Below are 13,153 nucleotides of genomic sequence, written 5' to 3'. Positions count from 1 at the left end.
ATACAGCTAGAAGTAAGTTTTCTGATTACACAGTGACTCTGGATGGCCTTTCTGTTTCTTCACGAGCAGCAGTAAAAGACCTCAGAGTGATTATTGACCCCAGTCTTTCATTCGAAACTCACATTGATAACATTACCCGGATAGCTTTCTTTCATCTCAGAAATATTGCAAAGATAAGAAATTTAATGTCACTACACGACATGGAAAAACTAGTCCATGCTTTCGTTCCCTCCAGGTTGGATTATTGTAATGCCTTACTGTCTGGATGTTCCAATAAGTGCATAAACAAGCTCCAGTTAGTTCAAAATGCAGCAGCAAGAGTCCTTACTAGAACTAGAAAATATGACCACATCACCCCTGTCTTATCCACACTGCATTGGCTCCCAATCAAATTTCGTATTGATTATAAAATACTACTATTAACCTTTAAAGCACTGAATGGTCTCGCACCACAGTACCTGAGTGAACTTCTGCTCCTCTATGACCCGCCACGCCTACTTAGATCAAAAGGTGCAGGCTATCTGCTGGTACCTCGTATAGTGAAGGCTACATCAGGGGGCAGAGCCTTTTCTTACAAAACCCCACAGTTATGGAACAGCCTTCCAAGTAATGTTCGGGAATCAGACACAGTCTCAGCATTTAAGTCTCGGCTGAAAACATATCTGTTTAGTCAAACAAATCTGTTTAGTTAATGGTGTTTATGAGGGAAAGGAGTAGATCTGGAGGGTCCTCAGACATACAACCCCGATTCCAAAAAAGTTGGGACAAAGTACAAATTGTAAATAAAAACGGAATGCAATGATGTGGAAGTTTCAAAATTCCATATTTTATTCAGAATAAAACATAGATGACATATCAAATGTTTAAACTGAGAAAATGTATCATTTAAAGAGAAAAATTAGGTGATTTTAAATTTCATGACAACAACACATCTCAAAAAAGTTGGGACAAGGCCATGTTTCCCACTGTGAGACATCCCCTTTTCTCTTTACAACAGTCTGTAAACATCTGGGGACTGAGGAGACAAGTTGCTCAAGTTTAGGGATAGGAATGTTAACCCATTCTTGTCTAATGTAGGATTCTAGTTGCTCAACTGTCTTAGGTCTTTTTTGTCGTATCTTCTGTTTTATGATGCGCCAAATGTTTTCTATGGGTGAAAGATCTGGACTGCAGGCTGGCCAGTTCAGTACCCGGACCCTTCTTCTACGCAGCCATGATGCTGTAATTGATGCAGTATGTAGTTTGGCATTGTCATGTTGGAAAATGCAAGGTCTTCCCTGAAAGAGACGTCGTCTGGATGGGAGCATATGTTGCTCTAGAACCTGGATATACCTTTCAGCATCGATGGTGTCTTTCCAGATGTGTAAGCTGCCCATGCCACATGCACTAATGCAACCCCATACCATCAGAGATGCAGGCTTCTGAACTGAGCGCTGATAACAATTTGGGTCGTCCTTCTCCTCTTTAGTCTGAATGACACGGCGTCCCTGATTTCCATAAAGAACTTCAAATTTTGATTCGTCTGACCACAGAACAGTTTTCCACTTTGCCACAGTCCATTTTAAATGAGCCTTGGCCCAGAGAAGACGTCTGCGCTTCTGGATCGTGTTTAGATACGGCTTCTTCTTTGAGCTATAGAGTTTTAGCTGGCAACGGTGGATAGCACGGTGAATTGTGTTCACAGATAATGTTCTCTGGAAATATTCCTGAGCCCATTTTGTGATTTCCAATACAGAAGCATGCCTGTATGTGATGCAGTGCCGTCTAAGGGCCCGAAGATCACGGGCACCCAGTATGGTTTTCCGGCCTTGACCCTTACGCACAGAGATTCTTCCAGATTCTCTGAATCTTTTGATGATATTATGCACTGTAGATGATGATATGTTCAAACTCTTTGCAATTTTACACTGTTGAACTCCTTTCTGATATTGCTCCACTATTTGTCGGTGCAGAATTAGGGGGATTGGTGATCCTCTTCCCATCTTTACTTCTGAGAGCCGCTGCCACTCCAAGATGCTCTTTTTATACCCAGTCATGTTAATGACCTATTGCCAATTGACCTAATGAGTTGCAATTTGGTCCTCCAGCTGTTCCTTTTTTGTACCTTTAACTTTTCCAGCCTCTTATTGCCCCTGTCCCAACTTTTTTGAGATGTGTTGCTGTCATGAAATTTCAAATGAGCCAATATTTGGCATGAAATTTCAAAATGTCTCACTTTCGACATTTGATATGTTGTCTATGTTCTATTGTGAATACAATATCAGTTTTTGAGATTTGTAAATTATTGCATTCCGTTTTTATTTACAATTTGTACTTTGTCCCAACTTTTTTGGAATCGGGGTTGAGTGTTTTGGTAAACTGGGATGTATGGATGCTGTCAGTTCCCACTCGCTTGCTCACTTGAGTTTGTTGACGGTGTAGTGGCTGCTGCTTTATGTCCCGGGGCTCTCTCTTGCCTGTGTTACCTTCTGGCTCTCCCCTTTTAGTTATGCTGTCATAGTTAGTTGCCGGAGTCCCTGCTTGTACTCAGTGCAATATGTATACTGTTCCTACTTATTCAGGTGACATTGGGCATACTTAACAACCTGTGTTTTCTCTCGCTCCCCCCCCCAAATCTGTCCCTCTGAGTTACATGTCAATCCTGGGATCGAGATGCTGAACCTCTTCTGCTCCTCGGACCTGCCTGATCCATCCTGGTGCCCTGTGTCTGGTTGGAGTCTCATTGCATCGCTCCTGTGGAGGACGGCCCCATGTGGACAGTTGAAAGTCACACTTGGAGGACACTCTGGACTCTGACAGTAATGCTTTTATGGCTGAGGACTACAGTCGACTTGCTAACTTTAGGACTGCAGTTGTCATGAACAGTTTTGCACTCAAGTTTCCATCAGTTGAAGAGTTTATAACATCAACGAAACTGACTTCATGTTAAAACTGTTAATATTATAGTCATGCTGTCTGTTGACGCCCAAATGAGGATGGGTTCCCTTTTGAGTCTGGTTCCTCTCGAGGTTTCTTCCTCATGTCGTCTGAGGGAGTTTTTCCTTGCCACCGTCGCCACAGGCTTGGTCATTGGGGATAGATTAGAGATAAAATTGGCTCATGTCTTGGGTCATTCAGATTCTGTAAAGCTGCTTTGGGACAATGTCTATTGTTAAAAGTGCGATACAAATAAACTTGACTTGTGTGTGTGTGTGTGTGTGTGTGTGTAATGCAGAGTAATGTAACTGTGTGTGTGTGTGTGTGTGTCTGTGCTACAGAATGATGTACCTCTGTATAGAGCAGACAGTGGAAGTGAGGAAAGGCCTTGACTTTGCATCTGCAGTCTCCTCTTAGCCTCTAGAACCGGGTTCTCAAACTGAGTCCTCCTGTTTATATGACTGGGGGGGCACAGAGAGACAGGTTGTAATAAGTTCTGGTATGTAAATCCACCTGCAGCAGGTAAACTCCCAAACAGCACAAAATGGAGGCTCCTTTTTATTTTCCTGTGCAGATTAAAAGAAGAGAACCAGTTTGAATCAGATGCAGCAGAGAACGGCAGAGAACAGCTCTATCTGTGGGCTGGAAAAGAAAAGCCACTGAAAAAGAATCAACTCTCATGACCTCATGACCAATTAAAGAAAAAACGATTGAGACCAAGCAAACACTGACCTCTACATAATCACTCATTAATTGACCAACATCATCACATAAATTTGATGAATGACCCCAGATCAGCGACTTTAGAGCATAAACCCTACACAGAGCCCCACCTAACGCGCCATCTGACTCACTAAATGTCTTCTGATGACCTTTTAATGATTTAACAGATTACCGGCTTCTGACGCGGACATACAGAGGCATCTAATTAGCGGAGAGATGATAAACTTGAGGTTGAAAAAAAAATGTAATGAGAAATTAATGCCTTATTAAACATGACAGAACCCTGAATAAGGACAGAATAACAAGACAAGGGTTCTCTATCTGTCACAGAATCCTCTTGTTTACTTCCTGTTTTCCAGAAGGGTCACCAAACAGCAACACTCCCCATCAGATATTATCATCAGCACACACTAACATTCACCACCAAACACTACAGTTAGCAGAGTAACAGCCCTCAACAAACACCAGCATTCAACACTAAGAGCTATAGTTAATAAACGCCAAAGTCTGTCAACAAAAACAAGAATGAACCAACACCAACCCCACCGTTAAATAACAACAATCACCGCCAAACAGTAAAACTAACAAAATGCAAAAGCCACTACCAAACACCAACATTCACCACTGAGCACCACAAACACTGCAATTAAATAACACCAGATACCATCATTAATACACAAACATTCAGTAAAAATCATAACTACACCAATCACCACCATTAACAAACACCAACAGCCACCACCAAACACCATCATTAATTAATAATCACATTTGCTACTCAACTAACAACCACTTCGACACCCCTCATCAAACACCATCATTACAAAACACCAACAGTCTCCACCAAAGAACATCACGACCAAAATTAGCACTCCCAAATCAACACCATAATTAACAAACATCAAGACTCACCATCAAACACCAACACTCCCCACTGCACACCAGGACCCTAAAATCTAAATGCTGCTGTAGATCAGATTTGTCTCAGAGTTCCTCTCTAAGACTTTATCACTGATACTGTGTCTGAACGCCGAGTGAAAATGAAGCAGAGGAGAAGAAGTTGGCAGGAGCCGTCGCTGTTCTCTGTCTGGGAGCAGACTGTACTGCTGACTGAAGTTAGACGCGAGGAAGACTACAGATATAATGGTTTTCTCTCGCACACACACTGTTACCTAATAAACAGATTGATGCAGATTAGATGTCTCTAGTGTTATGGCTGCAGGACAGAAATTTACAGTATATTACAGGATTTAAGAGCAGATGGAGTTCTCTCAGACTCCCACACATCATCTCAGCACAGGAAAAAGACAGTACAAAAAAACAAACAAAAAAACACCAATAGTGAATTCTGAGACACATTTTTTAAACTTAATACACTCTCTAACACACATTTGCCTCAACAAGACACCAGAATTCAATACCAAACACCAGCATTCAAAACTAAACACCAATATTCAACTTCAAACACCGACATTCATCATCAAAACCCGACATTCACCATCAAACACCGACATTCACCTTAAACACCAATGTTCACCGTCAAAAACCAACATTCACCTTCAAACACTGACATTCATCATTAAATATGAACGTTTACCATAAAATGAACGTTTACCGCTGACATTCACTATCAAACATCAACATTCGCTATTAAATATCAATATTCACCATAAAAGACCAACATTCACCATAAAACACCAACATTTGCCATCAAACACCAACCTTCACCATTAAGTATGAATATTCACAATCAAACATTGACATTCACCTTCAAACACCAACATTCATCATTAAATATGACTATTCACCATAAAATACTGGCATTCACCATCACACACCGATATTCACTATTAAACACCGACATTCATCATTAAATATAAACTTTTACCATAAAATACTGATATTCACCATCAAACGCCAACACTCACCATTAAATATGACAATTCACCATAAAATACTGACATTCACATTCAGACACCGACATTTGCTATTAAATATGAATATTCACCATAAAACAACAACATTTGCCATCAAACACCAACCTTCACCATTAGATATGAATATTCCCCATCAAACACTGACATTCACCTTCAAACACCAACATTCACTATTAATTATGAATATTCACCACAAAACACCAACGTTCATCATTAAATATGAACTTTTACCATAAAATACTGACATTCACCATCAAACACCAACACTCACCATTAAATATGACAATTCACCATAAAATACCGACATTCACCTTCAAACACCGACATGTGCTATTAAATATGAATATTCATCATAAAACACCAACATCTGCCATCAAACACCAACCTTAACCATTAAATACGAATATTCCCCATCAAACACTGACATTAACCTTCAAACACCAACATTCACTATTAATTATGAATATTCACCACAAAACACCAACGTTCATCATTAAATATGAACTTTTACCATAAAATACTGACATTCACCATCAAACACCAACACTCACCATTAAATATGACAATTCACCATAAAATACCGACATTCACCTTCAAACACCGACATTTGCTATTAAATATGAATATTCATCATAAAACACCAACATCTGCCATCAAACACCAACCTTCACCATTAGATATGAATATTCCCCATCAAACACTGACATTCACCTTAAAACACCAACATTCACTATTAATTATGAATATTCACCACAAAACACCAACGTTCATCATTAAATATTAACTTTTACCATAAAATACTGACATTCATCATCAAACACCAACACTCACCATTAAATATGACAATTCACCATAAAATACCGACATTCACCTTCAAACACCGACATTTGCTATTAAATATGAATATTCATCATAAAACACCAACATCTGCCATCAAACACTGACATTCACCTTCAAACACCAACATTCACTATTAATTATGAATATTCACCACAAAACACCAACGTTCATCATTAAATATGAACTTTTACCATAAAATACTGACATTCACCATCAAACACCAACACTCACCATTAAATATGACAATTCACCATAAAATACCGACATTCACCTTCAAACACCGACATTTGCTATTAAATATGAATATTCACCATAAAACAACAACATTTGCCATCAAACACCAACCTTCACCATTAGATATGAATATTCCCCATCAAACACTGACATTCACCTTCAAACACCGACATTTGCTATTAAGTATGAATATTCACCATAAAACACCAACATTTGCCATCAAACACCAACCTTCACCATTAGATATGAATATTCCCCATCAAACACTGACATTCACCTTCAAACACCAACATTCACTATTAATTATGAATATTCACCACAAAACACCAACGTTCATCATTAAATATTAACTTTTACCATAAAATACTGACATTCACCATCACACACCAACACTCACCATTAAATATGACAATTCACCATAAAATACCGACATTCACCTTCAAACACCGACATTTGCTATTAAATATGAATATTCATCATAAAACACCAACATCTGCCATCAAACACCAACCTTCACCATTAAATACGAATATTCCCCATCAAACACTGACATTCACCTTCAAACACCAACATTCACTATTACTGTAAATATGAATATTCACCATAAAACACTGACATTCGCCATCAAACACCATTATTTGCTGATAAACATAATTTCCTATCAAATACAGGCATTAACCAACAAATACCTTCAAAAACCAACATGAGAAATAACATTCACCATCAAACGCAAACACCAACATTCACTATCAAATGCAATTAAACACCACTATTGACCATAAAAACAACATTCACCATCAAACACACCACCATTCACCTCAGAACAGTGACATATCACTAAACACTAAAATTTCACATTAACACAAACACCAACATTCTAAAACATCCAAAGCTTTTCATTTCAAATACCATTTGACATCAGCGTTCACCACCAAACTACAGCATTCATTATCAAACACTGACAAACACCACTGAACACCATCATTCACCACCAGTGGATCATGCTCACCAGGATTCTCCATCACGAATGAACAATTACCACTGAAAACCTTCAAATACCATCAAAAGCCAAAATAATCAAAACACCAACCTGAACAGACACCAACACTTACAGCCAAACGAACACCAACCTCAACAGATAAAAGCGCTAAGAATTTCCACACACAGCATTCGTAAATTTAACGAATCGTAAAGTTTAATAGGACCAAGGGTTATTCTCATAAAATATTAAGTACACTGAAATAGCACTTTTCTTTGTAAAACTTTCTCTTCGTAAATTTTACGCAAACTTAAGTTAAATGGTTAACTATTCAACAAACAAACAAAAAAAAATGTGTTGTTTTTAAATGTAACTTATTTATTTCATGCAGGAGAGCTTAAAAGTTTTGGCACATCATTTTTCATCAGTGCTACAGAAGTAGAGCTCTGATAAGGCAAAGCACTTCCATCAGGTTTAAAACCACTGAGCTGGCAGAACCCAGCATGACTACTGTACGTAGCTGTCTAGCGTATGCACTGAGAAACAAAGAAAATCAAGAAAAATTTACTGAAACACTTGATCTTTCAAAGAATTTCATAATACAATAGCTTTAGGCCTTAAAGCCGACACAAAAGAAGAAATCCTGAACACAGCCCGTCCAGAACGCTCGACATTCCACCAGTTTAACACTCTGAGAGCTCATATGCAAATGAGTTTCAAAAAAGTCACGCCTCCACATTAGTATGCAGTCACCTCAAATAAACATCACACTTTTTCTAGTTTTGTGAAAACTTGCAAAATAATATGAAATTTAACCCAGTAACATAAATAAAATATACGCTTTGGGTTTTGGCTGCACAGTAACATGAATTAATTTAGTACAGAACTTAAAACACTTTAATCATTCTCATAACTTCATTTTTGGTGTAAAAACAACATTTATTTTTGTCATATTTACCGAACCACTGAAGATTATTTTTCACTGAGCAGCAGGATTTATAAAGAGAGGAAACAGAAACTTACTCCACATAGTAACTCCCGTAAACTGGATCATCTATTTTCTCCCAGCCGTACGGAAGCTCTGAAAAACACATAGCTATCAGCATGAAGAACCGGAGAACCGGCAAAAAAAGGCACTGGTAGTGAATTTCACATCAAAAACAAGGAAAGAAATTAGATTAGATTAGATAAAACTTTATTGATCCCTTTGAGAGGGTTCCCTCAGGGAAATTAAGATTCCAGCAGCATCATTACAGATAAACAGAGAAAAGAAATAGAAAAAAAAACTTCAAGATAAATTAAAATAAATTATTTACATATACAAATATAAAAGAATAAGATATGGGGAAGAGAGGAAGGGGGAGGGGGAAAGGGGGGAGAAGTGGGTGGGTGGGGAGCAGGAAAGATATTGCACATTGCCCGGTATTGCTTATTGTTAGGCTAGGCTAGGCTACTGCTCCTTCCTGTCCTCTGTTGGGAAATAAAAGAAAACAAGAAAAAAAGAATGAAAGAACAAAAGAAAGAAAAAAGTAAAGAAAGAAAGTAGAGAGACAATGAAGTGTGAAAGTAAGCCTAGTGAGTGAAAGCTAAAATAGGAAGTGAAAGTTAAACTAGTGAGTGACGGTTAACCTAGTGAGTTCAGGTTAACTTAGAGGGAAAGATTAAGCAAGTGAGTGAAAGCTAAACTAGTCAGTCAAGGTTAACCTAGTGAAGGAAGTTGAAACTAGAGAGGAAAGGTTAAGCTAGTGAGTGAAAGCTAAACTAATTGAGTGAAGGTTAACCTAGTAAGTGCACGTTAACCTAGTGGGTGACAGCTAAACTAGTGAATTAAGTTTAAACTAGTGAGTGAAGGTTAACCAAGTGAGTGAAGGTTAACCAAGTGAGTGAAGGCTAAACTAGTGAGTGAAGGTTAACCAAGTGAGTGAAGGCTAAACTAGTGAGTGAAGGTTAACCAAGTGAGTGAAGGCTAAACTAGTGAGTGAAGGTTAAGCTAGTGAGTGAAGGTTAACCTAGTGAGTGAAAGCTAAACTAGTGAGTGAAGGTTAAGCTAGTGAGTGAAAGCTAAACTAGTGAGTGAAGGTTAAGCTAGTGAGTGAAAGCTAAACTAATTGAGTGAAGGTTAACCTAGTAAGTGCACGTTAACCTAGTGGGTGACAGCTAAACTAGTGAATTAAGTTTAAACTAGTGAGTGAAGGTTAAGCTAGTGAGTGAAAGCTAAACTAGTGAATGAAGGTTAACCTAGTGAGTGAAAGCTAAGCTATTGAGTGAAGATTAAGCTAGTGAGTGAAGGTTAAGCTAGTGAGTGAAAGCTAAACTAGTGAGTGAAGGTTAAGCTAGTGAAGGAAGATGAAACTAGTGAGTGAAGGTTAAGCTAGTGAGTGAAAGCTAAACTAGTGAATGAAGGTTAACCTAGTGAGTGAAAGCTAAGCTATTGAGTGAAGATTAAGCTAGTGAGTGAAGGTTAAGCTAGTGAGTGAAAGCTAAACTAGTGAGTGAAGGTTAAGCTAGTGAAGGAAGATGAAACTAGTGAGTGAAGGTTAACCTAGTGAGTGAAAGCTAAACTAGTGAGTGAAGGCTAAACTATTAAGTGAAGGTTAACCTAGTGAGTGAAAGCTAAACTAGTGAGTGAAGGTTAAGCTAGTGAGTGAAAGCTAAACTAGTGAGTGAAGGTTAAGCTAGTGAGTGAAAGCTAAACTAGTGAGTGAAGGTTAAGCTAGTGAGTGAAAGCTAAACTAGTGAGTGAAGATTAAGCTAGTGAGTGAAGGCTAAACTAGCGAGTGAAGGTTAAGCTGGAGAGGAAAGGTTAACCTAGTGAGTGAAAGCTAAACTAGTGACTGAAGGTTAAGCTAGTGAGTGAAAGCTAAACTAGTGAGTGAAGGTTAAGCTAGTGAGTGAAAGCTAAACTACTGAGTGAAGGTTAAGCTAGTGAGTGAAAGCTAAACTAGTTAGTGAAGGTTAAGCTAGTGAGTGAAAGCTAAACTATTGAGTGAAGGTTAAGCTAGTGAGTGAAGGCTAAACTAGCGAGTGAAGGTTAAGCTGGAGAGGAAAGGTTAACCAAGTAAGTGAAAGCTAAACTAGTGACTGAAGGTTAACCTAGTGAGTGAAAACAAACTAGTGAGTAAAGGTTAACCTTGTTTGTGAAAGCTAAACTAGTGAGTGAAGGTTAAGCTAGTGAGTGAAAGCTAAACTAGTGAGTGAAGGTTAAGCTAGTGAAGGAAGATGAAACTAGTGAGTGAAGGTTAACCTAGTGAGTGAAAGCTAAACTAGTCAGTGAAGGTTAACCTAGTGAAGGAAGTGAAACTAGAGAGGAAAGGTTAAGCTAGTGAGTGAAAGCTAAACTAATTGAGTGAAGGTTAACCTAGTAAGTGCACTTTAACCTAGTGGGTGACAGCTAAACTAGTGAATTAAGTTTAAACTAGTGAGTGAAGGTTAACCAAGTGAGTGAAGGCTAAACAAGTGAGTGAAGGTTAAGCTAGTGAGTGAAGGTTAACCTAGTGAGTGAAAGCTAAACTAGTGAGTGAAGGTTAAGCTAGTGAGTGAAAGCTAAACTAGTGAATGAAGGTTAACCTAGTGAGTGAAAGCTAAGCTATTGAGTGAAGATTAAGCTAGTGAGTGAAAGCTAAACTAGTGAGTGAAGGTTAACCTAGTGAGTGAAAGCTAAACTAGTGAGTGAAGGTTAAGGTAGTGAAGTAAGATGAAACTAGTGAGTGAAGGTTAACCTAGTGAGTGAAAGCTAAACTAGTGAGTGAAGGTTAACCTAGTGAGTGAAAGCTAAACTATTAAGTGAAGGTTAACCTAGTGAGTGAAAGCTAAACTAGTGAGTGAAGGTTAAGCTAGTGAGTGAAAGCTAAACTGGTGAGTGAAGGTTAAGCTAGCGAGTGAAAGCTAAACTAGTGAGTGAAGGTTAAGCTAGTGAGTGAAAGCTAAACTAGTGAGTGAAGATTAAGCTAGTGAGTGAAGGCTAAACTAGCGAGTGAAGGTTAGCTGGAGAGGAAAGGTTAACCTAGTGAGTGAAAGCTAAACTAGTGACTGAAGGATAAGCTAGTGAGTGAAAGCTAAACTAGTGAGTAAAGGTTAAGCTAGTGAGTGAAAGCTAAACTAGTGAGTGAAGATTAAGCTAGTGAGTGAAAGCTAAACTACTGAGTGAAGATTAAGCTAGTGAGTGAAAGTTAAACTAGTGAGTGAAGGTTAAGCTAGTGAGTGAAAGCTAAACTATTGAGTGAAGGTTAACCTAGTGAGTGAAAGCTAAACTATTGAGTGAAGATTAAGCTAGTGAGTGAAAGCTAAACTAGCAAGTGAAGGTTAAGCTAGAGAGGAAAGGTTAACCAAGTGAGTGAAAGCTAAACTAGTGACTGAAGGTTAACCTAGTGAGTGAAAACAAACTAGTGAGTAAAGGTTAACCTTGTTTGTGAAAGCTGAACTAGTGAGTGAAGATTAACCTAGTAAGTGCACATTAACCTAGTGAGTGAAGGTTAACCTAGTGAGTAAAAGCTAAACTATTGAGTGAAGGTTAAGCTAGTGAGTGAAAGCTAAACTAGTGAGTAAAGGTTAAGCTAGTGAGTGAAAGCTAAACTAGTGAGTGAAGATTAAGCTAGTGAGTGAAGGCTAAACTAGCGAGTGAAGTTTAAGCTGGAGAGGAAAGGTTAACCAAGTAAGTGAAAGCTAAACTAGTGACTGAAGGTTAACCTAGTCAGTGAAAACAAACTAGTGAGTAAAGGATAACCTTGTTTGTGAAAGCTAAACTAGTGAGTGAAGGTTAAGCTAGTGAGTGAAAGCTAAACTAGTGAGTGAAGGTTAAGCTAGTGAAGGAAGATGAAACTAGTGAGTGAAGGTTAACCTAGTGAGTGAAAGCTAAACTAGTCAGTGAAGGTTAACCTAGTGAAGGAAGTGAAACTAGAAAGGAAAGGTTAAGCTAGTGAGTGAAAGCTAAACTAATTGAGTGAAGGTTAACCTAGTAAGTGTACGTTAACCTAGTGGGTGACAGCTAAACTAGTGAATTAAGTTTAAACTAGTGAGTGAAGGTTAACCAAGTGAGTGAAGGCTAAAGTAGTGAGTGAAGGTTAACCAAGTGAGTGAAGGCTAAACTAGTGAGTGAAGGTTAAGCTAGTGAGTGAAGGTTAACCTAGTGAGTGAAAGCTAAACTAGTGAGTGAAGGTTAAGCTAGTAAGTGCACATTAACCTAGTGAGTGAAGGTTAACCTAGTGAGTAAAAGCTAAACTATTGAGTGAAGGTTAAGCTAGTGAGTGAAACCTAAACTAGTGAGTAAAGGTTAAGCTCGTGAGTGAAGGCTAAACTAGCGAGTGAAGTTTAAGCTGGAGAGGAAAGGTTAACCAAGTAAGTGAAAGCTAAACTAGTGACTGAAGGTTAACCTAGTCAGTGAAAACAAACTAGTGAGTAAAGGTTAACCTTGTTTGTGAAAGCTAAACTACTGAGTGAAGGTTAAGCTAGTGAGTGAAAGCTAAACTAGTGAGTGAAGGTTAAGCTAGTGAGTGAAAGCTAAACTAGTGAGTGAAGGTTAAGCTAG

At 38.5% G+C, this 13,153-nt stretch overlaps 1 protein-coding gene across 13 annotated transcripts in view; it reads right to left on the bottom strand.

The window, feature by feature from the left end:
* The window catches only part of magi2a (membrane associated guanylate kinase, WW and PDZ domain containing 2a), a 288,209-nt gene that overhangs the window by 89,621 nt on the left and 185,435 nt on the right, over positions 1-13,153 (bottom strand). For all 13 annotated transcript variants that reach the window (XR_009651082.1, XM_060903818.1, XM_060903819.1 and 10 more), the window contains 2 exons: positions 8,653-8,710; positions 3,268-3,377 (listed from right to left, as the gene is read on the bottom strand). Coding sequence is in view for 12 of the 13 variants with exons in the window: in XM_060903818.1 (XP_060759801.1) it covers positions 3,268-3,377; positions 8,653-8,710 (168 nt within the window). In the remaining variant the exon portion in view is untranslated. The remainder of the gene's footprint in view (positions 1-3,267; positions 3,378-8,652; positions 8,711-13,153) is intronic.

The sequence above is a fragment of the Neoarius graeffei genome, chromosome 21 (genome assembly GCF_027579695.1).
Source record: "Neoarius graeffei isolate fNeoGra1 chromosome 21, fNeoGra1.pri, whole genome shotgun sequence".
In the NCBI taxonomy this organism is placed as follows: domain Eukaryota; kingdom Metazoa; phylum Chordata; class Actinopteri; order Siluriformes; family Ariidae; genus Neoarius; species Neoarius graeffei.
Note: the sequence above shows the minus strand (reverse complement) of the source record. Positions and strands in the feature narration are given on the sequence as shown.